Source organism: Galleria mellonella, unplaced genomic scaffold, assembly GCF_026898425.1.
Source record: "Galleria mellonella isolate WM207_F2 unplaced genomic scaffold, CSIRO_AGI_GalMel_v1 utg36, whole genome shotgun sequence".
Classification (NCBI taxonomy): domain Eukaryota; kingdom Metazoa; phylum Arthropoda; class Insecta; order Lepidoptera; family Pyralidae; genus Galleria; species Galleria mellonella.
This window is the reverse complement of record NW_026442086.1, coordinates 1,276,036-1,295,119: the sequence shown is the minus strand read 5'-3', so window position 1 is coordinate 1,295,119 and position 19,084 is coordinate 1,276,036. Positions and strand designations below refer to the sequence as shown.

General features: G+C 32.9%; 1 protein-coding gene and 1 long non-coding RNA gene across 3 annotated transcripts in view; one reads left to right on the top strand and one right to left on the bottom strand.

Moving 5' to 3' along the window:
* LOC128201185 (uncharacterized) overlaps positions 1–4,167 on the bottom strand; it is a 48,154-nt gene extending 43,987 nt beyond the window's left edge. Inside the window, exons 1-2 of the long non-coding RNA XR_008253106.1 lie at positions 3,408–4,167; positions 2,959–3,029 (exon numbers count right to left, since the gene is read on the bottom strand). This is a non-coding gene — a long non-coding RNA (uncharacterized LOC128201185). The remainder of the gene's footprint in view (positions 1–2,958; positions 3,030–3,407) is intronic.
* Positions 1–19,084, top strand: part of LOC113520690 (transducin beta-like protein 2) — a 131,881-nt gene that overhangs the window by 88,862 nt on the left and 23,935 nt on the right. Inside the window, exon 3 of one of the 2 annotated variants that reach the window (XM_031910307.2) lies at positions 11,094–11,317. In XM_031910307.2, coding sequence (XP_031766167.1) covers positions 11,094–11,317 — 224 coding nt within the window. Of the gene's footprint in view, positions 1–607; positions 1,937–11,093; positions 11,318–19,084 lie in introns of those variants that run through there. The other variant, XM_026906095.3, reaches the window with a different exon arrangement.

The following is a 19,084-nucleotide window of genomic DNA, read 5'->3' as shown; positions in this document are numbered from 1 at the left end:
TACTATTCATGTCTATAGGCGACCGTTACCACTTTCCATCAGGTGGGCTGTCAGCTTGTTTGCCATTCTAAGTTGCTTAAAAAAATTTAGTTATAACATTCGTAAACTACAGATGAAAGATGTAAGTGAAGTAGAAAGTGGAATTAGTTTAGTCGCGTGTTCGGTACGTCTACCAACGGTTACGACGCCCCGCGAACATATCAGCTGATCTGCGTAAACAAACCGGCAGACGACACGGTTCGGTTATGACAATCATTCGAACAGTTCCTACAATTAAATGGACAATATAGGTATATTTTATGTAAAGTGAATACAATAAAATAAGGTAAAAATCTTTAAATGTATCTTTACAAAGAAGTTTTATTATTGTTTAGAAAAATGAGAATAGGCCGGTCGATTGTCATGTCCCGTTAACGAAGGCGCGCTACCTACGTCGTGACGTATAAAGCGTGGGCTGCCCCACCAGCGCGCATTAGCACAGCGACCGCGCGCCCGGCTACACGTATCAGTCGGCTCCAGCTCCGTGTTACTTTTCGACTCTATGTGTATACTAGCCAGACAAGAAATATGCATTTCTGTATGCAATTTCATGATTGGTTTTATCAAGAGACCGTCACGACGGTGGACTCTACCAGCATCGCAGCACGCCTACATAAGCCGCGTGATCGACGCCTCTCCCCGTCCGCGCCGCCGACGCCGTCGACGCCGCAGAGAATCTCTTCGAAAGAACTAGCAGAGGCTCTACGCCCTCATCTACTGTCACCAGAGCGGATGTGGGCATTAGGATATCCGTTAGAAATAGAACCCAACTCATCGAAGGCAGTGGTCTATATAAATCCACCGCTTCGATCTCGACCTCTACCGCATACGACGTGGGATGTCAACGCTCCAGAATTCGTGCCTAGCGGTTCACAAGGTGACAGTGGGCGAGGTTCGTGGGGCTCAACCCCACGGTCTGACAGTGACGAAGAAGCGGATACAGTGGACATTCATTTGTGTGTGCGTTGTGATAAAATGTTTCAAATAACTCGTGAAGGTGAATATTTAAAAAAGGAATCGTGTGTGTATCATTGGGGCCGTCTCAGCGGAGACAGGTATGCCTGCTGTAATGCTGTATTCGGTACTAGAGGTTGCACTGTGGCGTGTTTTCATGTGTGGAGTGGTACACGACCTGGAATGAATGGGCCTCTTGAGGGATACGTACGAGCACGTTCACCTCGCGGAGGAGTATATGCGCTCGACGCAGAAATGTGTTATACAACGGCAGGATTGGAACTAGCAAGTATTGCCGTTATAGCACCAGATGGCCGACTAGTATATAAATCACTAGTTAAACCAAGCTCGCCTGTTGTAGATCACAATACCAGATTCTCAGGCATCAGGCCGCGCGACTTGGGGCGCGCGACTAAGACGCTAAGAGATGTTCAGAACGATATACTAGGATTTGTTGGCACTGATACGATACTCATTGGTCACGCTTTGGATAACGATCTCAGAGCTTTAAAATTGTTACATAGTGCAGTAGTGGACACATGTGCATTATATCCTCACGCCAAAGGCTTTCCATTAAGGCGATCATTGCGTGCTCTTTCTAAGGAGTTGCTTGGACGAAATGTGCAGCGTAACACCGCAGGTCATTCGCCTTTAGAAGATGCTCGGGCAGCTATGGACTTGGTTCTTCTTAAAGTGCACGAGGAGAGAGCAAACCGTGCGCGCAAATCGAATCAGTCGCACGTCTTGCAGCCGTATGATCCATTAGTCAGTGCCGCCTAAAAATATATAGTGAAATAATTGTTCTTGAACTATGATTTCCTTCTAGGTATGTTATAATGTGTGAAAGGACATTTTTTGTGACAATAACGTTGACGGAGAGCGCGTACTGAATAGTATGTGCCTTCGGATTGCATTCAGGCAATAAACGTGATATTTTTTTAAATTTTGTCTACTAATTATTTATTCCTCCAATCCAACCCCATGGTAAGTAATATTAACACATAAATAAGTAAACACAAATATGTTATAAATGCCTGCATTATGTACTAAATAGATGCTCTATAATCTAGTTCGTTGGTTTATATTCAGTAGTTATCATATTGCTATACAAATATGAATTCAGATTCAGGCATTTATAAAAATTTATGTCTGCTAAAGTATACATGATTATTTTTGTTATCAATTCAGCGTGTGTTTATTTTTGTGTCTCTATAGAACCATAAACACTTTCACTGAACTGGCTTGGTTTCTCTACTACTGCTACGTAATCAGCTGTCATTTGCCACGTATTATATAGGTGCGTGAGACAGAGCACAAACTCAATGTTTTACACTATATCTAAAGTATATGATTCAGTCATTCATGTCAAAACTATGAATAGTATTTATTGGTTCAATCCATTCTATTTTCACGGCTCTGCTGATGTAAAGGATTAATTGATTATGACATAATAATAAAATGACTCACGAGTATTCAAAACCCCAAACAGGAAAATGGCACGTGCTAGAAACATTTCGATTTGGAAAATAAAGTGAATACTTATCAATTTAAATCTATATATATTATCATTTACAATATAAATCACGATATTAGTCTTAGTGAAATAGTGACTAAGTAGACCCTTCTGCATTTTTCTCAAGAAATGAGTCATATGAATACGCGATATTTCCCGTTAGTAAACATGTGAATAACGTATCTGTAACTGGTATACAACGAAATAATTTGATTCATAAAATTTAGTTCAGTTTGGATGTTTTAGGTAGTATTGTGGTTCTTATAATTGTTCATAGCGTGGGTTTACTTTTAAAATCTGGTACGTGGTTTTATTTATATCAAAACTGTTTTATATTTTTTCTGTACAAGAAATTATTAAATTTATTTGTACACTCAATTGCTCTTCTACAATTATAAATAGGTACTACATATATCAGCCGACCGTGCACTCTTATTACATAATTTACTTACATAAACTTATGACGAAACGACTAGTGGATGAGCAAACCAAACGACTTCCACCTCGGGAGACTAAGAAATCGCTGAAAGTCATTAATAATGTTGAATTTCAAATTAGTATAGTTAGATTTTGTGTTGTTTTCTGTGTAGTACCACAATTGTTTGATACAGTCAATTTAAATACATGTCAAACTAAATTATAGAGAATTTCAGTAAGGAAATTATTTGTCTGATAAAGTTTTACCAATTTCAATAATACAACAATATTAACGACAAAGCATCAGAAACCTTTATTTTGTTTATATAAAAATATTGCTTTATTATTCCTTGTGACCTGCTGACTGCTTTCGAATATTTGTAGTAAGCCCTTAAATAAAAAGTATGTTTTGAGACTACTCAAGAAATATAACAATTAATATTACGTTTACTATAATCAAATAAGTGTACTTTATCTTTCTTACCTTGATAGTCGAGGATAAAAACTTCCTTGCTAGATAATGTAGATAAGTTTTACAATACCAATAGGTACAAATATCTTTTAGGTAATGGTAGTTTTTATGTTATTTAATATGTATTTTGGTAGTCTGGTTAAAAACTGTAGTTTTCTTTTTAGCATATTTAGAAATTTTTCTATTCCAGGTTGTTTATTGGATATTGTGTCTAATAAAAAATATTAGTCGAAGGCGAATCCTGGCAACAATATCCAAGAAGTGTCCGCCTTCTGATTCGGTTTTCTCTACTTTATCCAATACCAATGAACACATTTATAGCAAACATTACACAGTCTTTCACTGTTAGTCCTTTACTATCCTGTCTTCTCTTAAGACGTCCAGTTAGCATTTCTTTAGAACACAACATAGTAGAGCTTGACCCAAGAATGGGTATAAATAAAATATATTGATGAGATCAATAGGATATGACCATTGTTACAAAGAATAAAGAATTGGTAAACATTACTACTGTAGTACCTATTTAATATTTATCGATTGTTATGATTAGTATCTATGACATCAACATAATCATATCATCAAAACAATAAACAGCTGGTAAAAGTCTGCAGATTTCTGAGAACGGAAGCGGAGCTCTACCCGTCATCGCCGACCAAGCTCAAAATAGACATTAGCAGCATAAGTGTATATATATATAAATGTTTATGTATTTATATTGATATTGGCATTCTTGATATCGATAAACGTACTATCAATAAAATCAGACGATATGTCGCCGTTAATGACGTTTTAGATACTACTTATTATTATCATGTAGGTACTCTTTGTATATTATTACTGAAACAAATATGTCGTAATATACAGGAAAAAGTCTTTACCCGTTTGTTAGATCACAAATTCGTGCACATAAAAATATTACCCACTATTATTTTGTATACATTATATGAAATAATATTACCGGTAGTTGAATCGGGTTAATTTCTTGAATTGTTTCGATTAAAAATTTTTTTCTTTGACACAAAAAACAATATTAAATTAATAATATTTAATTACTCTTGTTTAGAAATACTTTGTCGTCCTGTATCTAGCTATGTGTAATTATAACACAAAACATAAATGGTATTGTGTTTGTAAACAAAACATATTCGAACATCAGCGTAGCGCCGTTCAATTTTGCCGTGTCAATATGTATTTCACAATAAGACTTGCACAGTGTAGTGTATTTCGTCATCTTCCCCACTGCTAACCATTAACAAAGACCCACCACTTAGTGTCGTACTTGTGAGAAAATAAGGTGCAGTCACGCAAAAATACCAGATTTTTATACGCACTATAAGTATTATAAATTGAGATTACGCGACGGTATAAACTTGTTAGTGATCTCTTTTATCTCTTTTTTTCTCGATTTGCAAGAAAGATGCAATACAAATTGTTAAGATAAGTTTAATAAGACTTTACATTTTCATGAATAATACGGTAGAATGTAGATTCACCTGTTTCACGAAAGATCTGGTATGTCATTGAACTTACTCTATTTATGAATCATGCAAGCGTGATATTGACATTTGTACAGTTTTCTTTACTAAAACCTGCCAATAAATTGGTTACCAAGGTAATAACCAATCTGTGACGTGACCAAACCAACAGCCTACCCACGAGCCTGAGTTTTGCCTGCGATGACGCTTGGCCTCAATCGAGAGTACGATTGAACCTTGAATTTAGTATCTCTGCCAGAGACGAGTTTTTGTCTTGCCTACAGATCGGATAAAATCTCCGTCTTCATTATATATGTACGAGCCGACAAACGTTATTCAAATATATACACACGAAATTTATGTATGTAGCAAACATCAATGAGGGCTTATTGTAAATTAAAGTTTTTGTGAGTATATATAATATTTGACTGTAGACTTCCTAGTTCCCTTGAGGCCGTTGAACGAAAAGATTCAAACGCACGCGTAGTTATTAACTATCTTGTATATGTCACTTTGTAACACGAGTTTTAACTGTTGATAATAAAAACAGGATTTATTAAAGTTATTAAAATTTCGTTAAAAATAATAATAAAGTTAAAGAGGCCAACATAAAAATATGTAGTTTATATACTCTATAGAAAGATCAGGAAGTAGCTAACTTCAAAATCATTCAAGTCAGATGCAGGTCAGACATGTAGGTTAAACAATTTAAATTTAAACAGTATTTAAATCTTTTGTCAATATTCGAACGTTTCATTGTATTATTTGTCTTGACGCTGAAACTACTGTTTAAATGTTTATTTATTATGAAAGGCATGAATATTATTTCTCTTGATAATGTCTTTTTACCCACTTCAGTAAAATAACCAAAATTCCAGATTAAAAGAAAGATCAATCAGAAAGGAAAGAAAGAACTTGTCAGGAAAATAGCATTAAAACTTTCTTAGCGAAGCGATTAATCCTTACAATGGGGTTTTTTTTTGTATTTAAATTTTTTGTTATATTGTATTAAGCGAATAAAATAGAGGATTACAAATTTTATTTTTACAATAAAAGTTTGTATAAAAGCTTAAATAAAAAAATTGTCTGTGGGTGCCTTCGTTTTATGTATACACAATTTCTTGTTTCTGGACCTATCAATGGGCCATAGCCCACACTGCACACAGTGATAATTTTTATATACATTAACAGGTAATAGGGTTATCAAAGGCATCTTTATTAGCTATTTATTAGCAAGTCATTTTTGGTCAAGGGTCTCTTATAAGGGGAACTTAAATCCCATTGGTACACCGAATTTTCTCTCGCAACCAAGGTGTATTTGTCTCTTACGACACCATTAATGAAAAAAATGACGATCGAATCGACTCCAATTGTGACAAAACCAGTTATTTTCATTTAAAAATTATTATAAATCGATTTTGATAAAATTTCTATAGAACCAATTTGTAAGTATATCCTTTCAGATGAAAAAAATATCCAAACTGGTTTATATATAACGGAGTTATGGGGGTAACAATCACAAAAAATAAGACCAAATTAAAAAACTTATTTTTGCAATTGGTTAAAAATCGGTTTATTCATACTTTCAATTCAATAGTAGTATCATTATAAATTCACGTGTACACATACGATAAGTTTTTCAGCGTCGACCCGGTCATACAGGCCACGGTCATAACAACCCACGTGTTTTGTATTTAGAGGTTATATATAATTAAATTATTTTGACATTGTAGATATATTTGAAAGGAAATTTTGTACAAAAGTCGTCTGCATGGGCGCCTTTGATCCATTCATTTCTATGCCATGAATCGGCCGTACTTGCATTGCTATTTTGGTTTTGAAGGAGAAGCAGTAATATTACAAGATACTATACAATAATATATTAGTTCTCAGGAAGTGCAACGCATGTTTTTTATGATGCAGTTCGTGTCTTTAGGCGACAGTTACCATTTTCTGTCAGGTTGGTCCGTCAATTTGTTTGTCATTACGAGTTACATAAAGTCTTAATATCGGAAACTTTTTTTTGTAAAACTGTGTAAAATTGTACCAATTGAAACGTATAACTATTAGGTTATACAGCTAGACGCCTCTGTCATGTTAGGTTCTGATGCTCGGCGAAGTGTAGCCAAATCATCTGTTGCTTTAGCGCAATTAATTGACAAATCTTCTGATATTGCACGTGGGATTATAGTCGTAAGTATATTGTAACCCTAGTAAGTAAACATAATCGAACAATAAATAAATAAATTTCATAATTATTTATATAACTAGTAAGTAACCTAATTTCTGATTTTCTATCTAGATGATTATATTTTGAAAGTCACTAGGTAAAATTGCCTCCGATTTCCAATCGAGAAATCGGCCAGTTACCGTTGAGTATAGCACGCTGTGAATTCGTAACTGCCTGAAATCTTTAGGCCTTGAAACAGTGACTCAGTTTCGATATCAAATGGTCCGTTAACCTTTAGTGGATAGGAGACTTAAACAGCTTACACTCTTAGCTCAAAGGTTCTCTAAGTCTAAGGCGACACTTTACCTCCCTTTTTGTGTTCTACTTCTTGTATAATTGATTCTGTACAGAGGAATTATTCGAAATTATGCCTACATCAACTTTCTACTCTTGCCATCGACAGGGAATTCATCCTCACACGCTATAACCTAATGACCGTGTACAGTCCGATTTTAGAGGAGTTTCCTCTCGTGAATGTTCAAGCTGTGGAATGAGTCCCTTGCCGAGGTTATTCCTAAATTCTTCAAAAAGGGTGTATTAAGATTTTTTAGAGTAGGCTATGCACGCGTGAAACCCCTAGTGTCACAGGCGTCAATATGCTACAGTGACTGTTTACCCTCATATGGGCTGTATACTTGTTCGCCACTTTCGTGGTATAAAAAAGTAGATATTAATCCAATTTAAAAGTTGGTATGTTTTATCAAAATTGGTTGGTTGATTGGCATTTAATGTGAGTTTTTAGTTCCTGGAGTATATGAAATCATGTAGAACGTAGAGGTCTTTGTTCATTGGTTGATATAGAAAAAAAATTTTATATGAATTTTATGCGAATGACGTCACAGGTACAGCTAGTAATGCTAGTACTATTATGATTATTACTCGTATGAGGAGGGTGTCCTTTAATGTCAAGAGTTTCTAGCCACCTTCGTCATATTTGTAATGCCTTGCCGTACATTGCTTATCACATTTACGTGCTCTCTTAAACACAAGGCAAATCACAATCATTATTTAAACTATCTATACAAGGACTTGAAGATACAGAGGTTTTTGCTGGGAATTGATTTTCAAATCACCGGACTGCAGTTAAGCAATTTTTGCCCGAGCTGTCATCACTTCGGTTGGTAATAATAAGAATCCGTAATAAGGACACATTGAACTAAGTATGATAATTTAACTGAAAGTAAGCGTGGCAACTACTAGCAAAACTCTCCTTATGGGGAAGGCCTATATTCAGTAATGGACAGTTAACGATATGATAATAATAATGAGTGTGGCAATAACAAAAGAAGTACGATAATTGAGATTATCGCTAACGATTTCATTTTTAAAATATTGTATATTAGTGACTCTTATAGATAAAGGTAGTTTATTTATCTAATCTAATGACATCGTCATTACATTTTAAGAACTGTTTCTATGTTATACTTATATTAATCGTTACGATTATTCTTATGTCATTGTATAAATACTTATTAATTTGATTTAGTGACCTTTAAAAAATTACATGATGTTATTCCTCAGACAATCATCTTTTGTTCTAACAATGCATTAAGTATAAAGATATCTCCCATACAAAATAGCGAGGACAAACGTGATTTACGATAAAAAATATTTTTTATATAAATTGATGAACGATTTGACTACCATCTTCATTTGAAACTTCTTTGAACTTTTGGACACCCGTCTAGTGAACCATTGATCAATACTGACTTAAGACTAGGTTTTATCTACAACTTCATCCGCGTGACAGGGATAACTTCACAGACCTCCGGGATAAAAAGTTGCCTATGTCCTCCAAACCATATAGTACAGAGGTGGCCGACTTGACTAGACCCAAGATCTACTATTTACTGACGAAATCCTGTGCGATCTACCGATTACATACTTCTTGAAATCTCTAATGAAACAACATAGAACAGTGTGCAATTATGTAGTATTGTAGTATTTTTTATTTTAATACATCTTATTTTAAACATAACTCTGAAAATTATTCCTAGTAACTACTTATTTATGTTAAAGATGTTTAGACCCAATGCTCACAGCATTGAGTCTAAGCATCTTCCGCTAGATTAGATATTTTGCCTTGCCATGATCGACTGGACTAATAGTTGCGATCCACCGGTTGGCCACCCATGATATACTATATGTATACTAAATTTTATAATGATTTATTAAAAAACCGTAAAGGCGCTAAAAGGCAAGAAACAAATGTGGCAACAAATTCGTTTTTACATTTATAATATTAGTTAGGAATTAAAGGTGTTATGACAGTATTACAAAGATATTTAAAAGCATGTAAGAATAAGTACCTAAGTGTGAGTAGTAGATAAAAAAGCGGCACGCTATCTTTGCTAATCTAAGTATTTATAACAATAATGTTTAAATAATAGTCTTGTAAAACTACGTGTTGGTAAATGGTATTAAACAATTTTTTTTAGAAATTCACAAAGAATAATATAAAACAAAACTATATAGATAGAGTATTCATATTCACGCATTTTTTTTTCTTGCTATCTAAGCGAATTCCTTAAAACGATGTTTTATATCTGGAATTCTATCAATGTAATTGGGACTTTGAAATTTACAGAAGTATTAATTTATAAAAGGATTAACAATATTGTTGTAAAAATAATAAGCGATACTTTAGTATGATTTAGAGCTTTTTACTGTGTTCCATATACAACAATTGTTAATTTACAATAATTGTTAATTATAATAACTAACGATTCAAATTCAAAACTAAACGTTCATAGTTCATATGGTTATTTTTACTACTAAATAGAATATATATATATATATATATATATATATATATATATATATATATATATATATATATATATATATATATATATATATATATATATATATATATATATATATATATATATATATATATATATATATATATATATATATTCCTTGTTATATACACATGGTATTTGAATCGGGTAATTTCAACTATAAAAAAAGTATTTAAAACAGTATTGATATTAAATGTATTGTAGCTTTTTGTTTAAATAAATAATTGTATTGTATTGTTATGGCACACGCACAAAAAAAAAATTATTTGGCTTTATGTATTTTTTTAATCATTTATGTTATTTCGCTTTTTATGTATATCTATATATGTTATAATTTGTGTGCTGTAAGTAATGCAAATAAATTCTCTATCTATCTATTCTGACCATAATCAATAATCTATATTAATATATTATAAAATCTACCCTAGATTTGATTTTATATGTATCTATTTTTTTTAATGGATAAAGTCAAAAAACTACACCAATTTTAAAAATTATATAACCTTTAGAAAGCTATTACATTATCAGCAAATAATATACATATTAACAAGAATTAGAGATCTCTACGAAAAGTACAATATTTTTTTTTATTGTAACCCAAAGTAACAAAAATTTGATTATTAAAGCTAATGAAAAATACTATCTTTCAATCTAAATAGATAAAATAAGCTAAGCGAAGAAGAATCTCTAGTAATTATAATAAATTGAACGATTTATTATGATACCTGAATGTGGCTTTTATTTTTATCTTGTGGTGTTTTCTATGATAATAATAATGCCAATGCATATGAGGTATCACGGACGACACAGTACACTCTGTTATGTCCATGGTATTCCTTATGTTTACAGGCAACGGTAACCACTTTCCATCAAGTGGGCCATCAGCTTGTTTGCCATTCTAAGTTGCATAAATAAAAAAAGTTAAATGCATTTTAAATGAATACTATTTTAAAGGAAACAATTAATAGGATTTACGTTTCAGAAATATATTATTATTGCGAACAATACGAGTGATTTGCAAACATACGCGTACATTTTACAAATGAAAGAAATTATTGTATTTTTTATAGGTCACAAACTATTGTTCTAGCACAAGATTAAGTGAAGGCGACCTCGAAATTATATTAACATGTACGACCACAATAGTTTTACATATATGCATGTGGTAATACATAACAATTCTGCCCAGATGGTTCTGTGATTCTATGGGATATCCGGGATCTGAATCAAAAGGAACACAAGACGTTGCGTGTGAACATCGAGTTTGACCACGCGTCCCATGTTGCATGGAGTCCTGACTCTAAGGCGTTCATCATTCACACCGTACGGGAGAACAACATTGTCGTCTACAAGATAGAGAAGAAAAAGGATGGCACCATAGGATCCGCTAATCCGGTCATCACATTTGACAAGGTTAGTCTTATCTTTGGCAATCAACAGTCTTTGTACAAAACAAATACACATAAATGGCTAATCTGTCCGTTTCGTGTTAATTTTGTGTAGATAAGAATATTTTCTAGAATCTAGAGCTCACCTTGTACATAATTGAAGATCATTTGTTTGATATTATTATGACATTTTGCAGATATGTTTCGCCGGGTGGTTATATCTTAATGTAATTAACCGTATACCCTATAGAAAATTTTGAAAAAAATATCATTCTTTATTCAATGTTTGTTTAATCACGCATTGTTACACAGATGGATTGAGTCCTTGATTAACAAAAATATAAATAGAAATAAATCTCCAGTAATGTGTTTTAGACAAATAATTTACGATGTTCGTTAATTAGAACGTTTTCTTTTGTTATATGTAATAGGTATATAATATTGGATTTGTGTGTGTGTGTGTGTATGTGGAAGAGACCACATTTTCCCGGCATACTTTTATAATAGTTTCAATGTAACAATTATTATTGCACTGTTTATTGTTATTGTGACACGCAATATACATTGCTAATGTTATATAAGTCATCACTGCTTATCATATCTATACTGTCGTCATTGCATCTGCGTTCATTAAGTTTTCATATCGGCTTACAGCGATGTAGGGCAATAGGTTAAATTTCCTACAAATGAAATAATGTATTGCGCGTAAGACAATGTGTTGACGATTTTATTACGACTCATGACTTGTGGGGAACAACGAAGTTGCTATTGTCTTTGTGCCAAACTAGAACGTTGGTAGCTAAATATTATCACGGTATAAGTAACAGTACTATAGTAATATTAACTATAATGCGATAACGAATGGCCAATTTGAAGTTGTTCTTAAGTTTCAATGTTTTATATTTGCTTAATTAATATTATGTTTGGATATATAGATAAGTTACAGAATACAAGATACATTCAATTCAGACATGTATTTTTATATGGCAAAAGAATGAATCTTTTTTGTAATAATATAATTCAGTAGATTTTTTAAAATTATTTATATTATCTTTAATAGAGTTACTCATTTTACTCTTATGTTTAAGATAGAGTGTAATTATCTAGATTTTACTGAGAGAAACTTTAGTATTAGAGATTTAAGATCACACATATATTTCTTTAATATGTGTAAATTTTGCACATATCAGAGAAATAGAAATAATATAAACGGATGGCACATCCCAGACAGAATACTGACCTCAAAAGACCCGTATCTCGAAAACCACTGATGTGAGGCAGTGTGAATGACACTTTGGTATACACATTATATATATAACTTGGCTATGGTTTAACTCAATTTAAAATTTTGTTAAGAAATATTTTGCGATTTTCTTACAATTAATAGGCAAACATACATTTTTCAAAAACGGCAGATTTTTACGAAAAACTCGAGTAAAGTAATAGGGTCTAACAACCCCATTGCTAGCAATATATCCTCTCGGGTTAACCTCCATGCGGTTACCTCTGGAAACCATAGTGGTTAGTTCTTGAATTAGTCACGATGGGCTAACTGGTCTGTTTATCCTCACATATCATCACTCATTGGTATCCGGTCATTGTAAACCGGTAGAGCAGGCGAGGTTTAACATTTCATTTTTACCCATAAAAAATCTAATGATTAAGCAATAGATGCCCCATGATTAACTACCTAAAGGCATACTCTATCACTTAATCATAGGACAAGCACAGAAGTTTGTTAGTGGTACAATTGAAAATTTAAAAAATAGAAAAATATTATCTGCAAAAAGGAATGCACTACTATATAATATTGAATACATGAAATAAAATAATATAAATACGTACCCACACATACATAATATATACAATATCCAGAACGATGAGCGACGATAGAAAACTAAAGATGAAAGTTCTAGTTCGACGAAGGCAATAATTATTTTTGTCCCCATGAATTTTTAAGATATTCAAGAGAAACTGGATCATTGAGAATAAATACAACAAAATATACATACTTTGCGTACATTATCGGATAAGAAGCCATTCAATTTGGGTTTGAAATGAAGAAATATGATCAAACTTATGTAAGTTGAAAATGAAATTAACACCGTTGCTGGGAAGGCGATCAAATTTATTTAAGAATTGTATGCTTAGGATGTTTTTTGATGCTTAGAATTTTATTATATATTTTATAATACTGTGGCATATTGTGTGGAACTTCGTACGTGTGGATTTCAGAAATAGGAAAACCAGTGACACGACAGCTTCTAAATGGCGTATCAAGATAAAACATATCAGATTTTAAGTTAGATCTTTAGAAATATAGTTGTGAAAATTGCATCTAATTTGGTTTAGTAGTTTTTGCGTGATGCTGGAACAAACATACGGACAGATAGACAGACAAAATTTCTAAAAATTATTCTTTTGACATCTCTCGGTCTTATTAAGACCCTTCGTATTATTTTTTCTTAAGTGTCTCTCATATACAAATATTGCCACAAGTTACAATTTAATTAATAAGATATGTTGCCATTGAGGCGGGTTTATGCCTAGCAGTGGATAAATATAGATTGAGATAATATACATAATTACATATGTTAAGTAGATAATAAATATTTTTCATATGTCACCGATGTTTGTTGTTCTAACGGTAGGTCGTAACAGCGGTCGCGGCGCCTAGTTGTCATGCTCACTGACGCGTCACGAATCATAGGTATAGAAATACAATACGTTCATTTAATAGCCGTTTAAATTACAACCAAAAGTACACGATAGTTGCTAGGAATATACAAACGTTTACACAACGTTACTTGACTGTCATGTTACCAAATCAAATGTGAAGGATAAATTCATTTTCAGTGCTGAGCAGTACTCACTGTTCATAGTGATAAGTTTGTCTCGTAAGAGATAACAACTCATTCTATGGAACAATTGTGGTCTGTGTGAACAAAAGGGATCGAAATACAAGGATTCAAACCTTTTTTTGTGTCACTTTAAATGCCAAACAAGCTGACGGTCCACCTGATGGAAAGTAGTAACTACAGTTCGCCTATAGAAACGAACAGTATTATGAATATAATGTAGTATACTGTTTCGCCCATGATAGCCTCCATACGTGGCCATTCCTGAGTACTAAGGTGTTATGCCTTTTTAATTGTAATTCATTGTAAATTAACCTTGTAAATTAATTGTTTATTAGAGCCAACAATTTATTAGATTAAATTTAATTAAATACTTTATCCATTAAATCTGTAAATGTTTCTAATGTTCTCTAAATAATCAATGTAAATACTTTTAATGTATAAGTTATATAATTAAATTAATATGTTTACGAAGAGAGATAGTATAAGAACTCTATGATATAATTAAGAAAGGTACCACAGAAAAACTGTACAAAAGTTGTCTGTACAGTATATCTTTCCTCCGGTTTCTCTCGCCAAACATTAGTTTTTGTACGACCGTGAACATTGCAGTTTAATTAAAGGATAAGAAGACATAATACCTTAGTCAGGGGGAAGGGATTGTTAGCAATGCGGATTACCAGTCCTATTGCTAGCCATATACCTTATCAAGTCGGCTTTCACGTGGTCCTTCCTGGAAACCATCGTGTTGAATTTTAGATGTATTCATCACGAGGGGCTAACTAACCTGGCTTTTCATCCTCACTTATCAGCCCTCACTGGTGCTCCGCCAGCGTATATCCTTAGTGCAGGCAAGGTTACTATTCCATTATCATTCATTAAAAAAAAAAACCTTAAGGACAATGGGCGCCAGCGAATATTCTGTAATATTCACAATCACTTTACATCAGGTGAGCCGTCTTTATCAACGTTGCATAAGATATAATTATATCATTAATTATAATACTAATTGAATAAACATTTTATTTAGGTTAATTTCTCTTCTAATTTTATCACTTTCGCCCATTATCTGATTGATACTTAAGCCTAAGATATAAATAAAATTTCCGCATCTCGCCTTCAGCCTTGAGGTTGAAAATTAATTTATCCTAACCAAAAAAGTGAGCACACCATATATTTAAACACCACCATAAGATTAAGTTACGACTACATTCAGTTAACGACCTGACTGACAAGCGTGACGTTTCAATGTGGAAATTTGAACAATTTGGTAACAATAAAGACGTTTACTAAAATTTATTACAACCTGTATAAATATAGAGACGATTTGACCATGACTTTTGTTAATGTATCTGGTTAATCACCCTTGAGCTATATTTGTATGTTAGGCTTTAACATAATTGATCTACTAATTATTAAAAGCAGGAACTTTTGATGTTAAATTATTATACCATTTTGATTGGTTTTTTTTTTTATGAATTGCTTTAATGAATTATGATTAAATAATAAAATAATTATTTCTTTTTATATTATTAATTACGCCAATAATAACGTGTACGTGGATATAAAACATGTTTAAATCTTTTATTTTCATGTCTATAATCCGCGGAAATCTATGGATTTAGATATGAATATATCAAAGCACGTGTTTATTCTTTATACAGGTGTATGTTTTAATAATCTTAATTGTAGAAATAACCAGTTTTAACTAGTTATTTTAGTCTGCTAACTCGTGGTATCTGTCAATTTAATCCATTTTTAAACTAAGTAATTAAGAATATTTTGCCTTTTAATTATAATTTATTATTTTTCCGACGTTACTGTATTCTTATATTTTTGGCTCCTAATAGCGTAATTATACGTAATTCGCATTTATTTACGCAGATAGATGTTTAGTCGTCATTGTAACTATTTTTACATAGGTAATTCAGAGTACAAAAGATATTTTTTTATACTACCAAGGAAGCACATCAAGTCCGACTTTATGAGCTTTTGCAATATCAAAAGTGTCACGTGCGTCTTTTCGCTAAATAGGTCATTCCGAAACCCTTCAAATCTTATAATAGGCAAGTTTGTTTACTTACCGCTGGATACCGACGAAATGCAGGGCAACCGCTAATTGATATTTGGATCTGTTTCCTTGACGCAAACGCAACATAGTGGAATTGAAAATTATATTTAGCGGGGCCGAAAATAGGTGGGCGTCGTATCGTAAACTCATACAAGAAGCAACGGCCGCAGAAAATTCAATTGATGGGTTCCAATGCCTTTAGGAAGCTGTTGATTTTATATTAGCCAAGATTAATAACCTGTATAAACGTTTATCAATATTTTATCGATAAATTTAATCTTCCGATAGGACTCTAATCCCTCAGGTAAATGAAATACCTGGCATAATTGGAAATATACTCATTTTCGGATAGGCGAGATAATACCTACGGCAAAAATTTTTCATTGTCAAATTTTTATTATTTTCTAATACATCCCCTGTATTAAAGAAGTTTCTCAGCGTAAACCAATATCGTTGGCAAGGCTACCATTCTATTTTTATCAATAAAAAACCAATACTCGGTAAAAGAGACGATTATTATCGAAACTCATCTGGAAATTTCTATTATTTTTCATAAATATATTTTTATAGATTTAGGATAGTTGTACTATCCATCTTTTCCGTTAGACTCGCATTTAAAATAGCTTATATAAACACCAATACGGTTACTTACAATAAGGAATGATCGTAAGCCTGTAGGTTTATTGTGACTATTTGTGACTGTCTTCGTAACTCTTGCACGCATCGGCTAATGTACCAATCGAGCAGAACTGAAACAAATAAGCATACTTCGAGAGATGCAACGACGTTATTCAGATGTAATGTAAAGCAAATTATATGCTGCAGTGCATCTGTTTAGTTTACAAGCAGCTATGCTTGCGTGCCTTTGCACTTTCGGTTTAAAGGACGGCAGTGAAACGTTAGTCCGTAAGAATGGCAACGTATAAGGGTTGAGTACCGTTGGCATCAGAGTATGTTTGATAGGTTACCTGTTTACATCTTATGATATCGGTGATTACTTTCCGTATACTAGTTTATCATTTCAAACTGCAAAAATAAAAACTATGTCGAGATATTGAGGGACCTTTAGGGTGGTTTTTGGAACCACACTTCTCACCTGATGGAAAGTGGTAACCGTCGACTATAGACATGAGTAGTACCATGGACATAACAGATTATACTGTTTCGCCCATGATACCCCCATGCGTTGCCATTCCTGAGGACTCAGGTGTTATTCCTCCGTACCCAGTAAATTCACGCCATATCCCACTCTTCAAACCGAAATACAGCCATGCAAACAAAACTGCTTTACGCTTGCAACACGAATGGGACAGAGGTACCCAAGCTTTTGTACAAAGTCTCCCTCTGGTAAAATAGTTAAGTTCATATAAAAGATACAAAATAGTGTTTTCGTACCTCACATATCAGAAAGGCTGATTCCATGTATTTTACTCTATACTCTGAATTGTATGGCTGTTTCTAGTTAATATGTTAACATACGATATGCTTTACTCAAATTGGCTTACAGCCGTTTAAGTAAGATTGAGTAACAAATGTCCAAACATTTTTACAATATTTCATATTACACTTACATATTAATAAGAAAGGCGTTCATGTTACGGGTATCCATAATATACTTACTATTCCTAACAGTAGCCTGGCCTATTAAAATTTTCACATTATTTACTCTAAGACGTGTAGACGTGTAGTAAGACGCACACAGTTACAAGTTTTGCTGGTATCTTGAGTGAGATGGGCACCAGACAACCCCCCCCCCCACTCCAGTCTTCAAAATGCTTCTGACTTTTATACGATATAATATGAAAGGTGGATGGTAACATAAAATAGGCTGATGCCTAGTTTATGTGTTTACCCAAATCGACCGATGGCGCTGAACGCTTGTATTGTTAATAATCTATAATGGTGCAACTACGTGTCCATGGTAACCTTGCTCACTTCGGCCTTTGTCGCGGTGTTGCAAACAAACTTATCACGGCTGGATTATGAAAGCCATCCTCCATAATCTCGCTGCAATTAGTTAGTGACTTTATCGCGGCACGATAAAGGAAATTAACTTTCTTTTGCAATATTAATTGTGTTTATTAAATACTTTATTAATTGTAACTATTTGATTTGCCAGCAATTATTAATTTTGATTATGAAAATTATTATCTTTGTATCTATTTTTATTGTTGATTGATATCTATACATATTTATAAAATAATATACATACATAATTGGTCGTTGGCGTCACAGTATACATACTCTGTGATGTCTTAGGCGCAGTCCTTCTACATAAATGATAATTGAGAACTTGTAACTTTCCATCAGAAAGTTAAACTAACATTTAACTTTTAAAGATATATAAAAATATAACGTACTTAGTTTTATGCCTATTTATTAGTACGTGCGGTTACAAACAAAACATAATACTCACTTTGTTAATTATTACAAATTAATTATGCTCCGCAAAATGCAGCTATATAGTTCGCAATAAAATTAATATGTGAACATCACAAGAGTAAAATCTATTGATTGCAAAATGCACACAAAAATACTTCTACTTTACTTTTCCTTTTTGAAGTCTCATAAAGTGACTGCAAACTGCAATCGTAACTTCTAACAACGATTGTAATTAGGTAATTGTTATTAGTGGTACAAAGTAGAATTATTCAAAATAATATCATACTCGTACAGTCGATAAATAAGTTCCATTAAAAAGTCACAACAAAAACTGTGAAATATGAAGTTTATATTTCCAGTAACAATATAATATCAAATATCATTGGTTCAGTAAATACGTCAATATTAAATTAAATATAATTCCGTTATTATGCGGTTGAATTGGTCAACCGTGATCGCTTTTTAATTGGTCATCATTTAT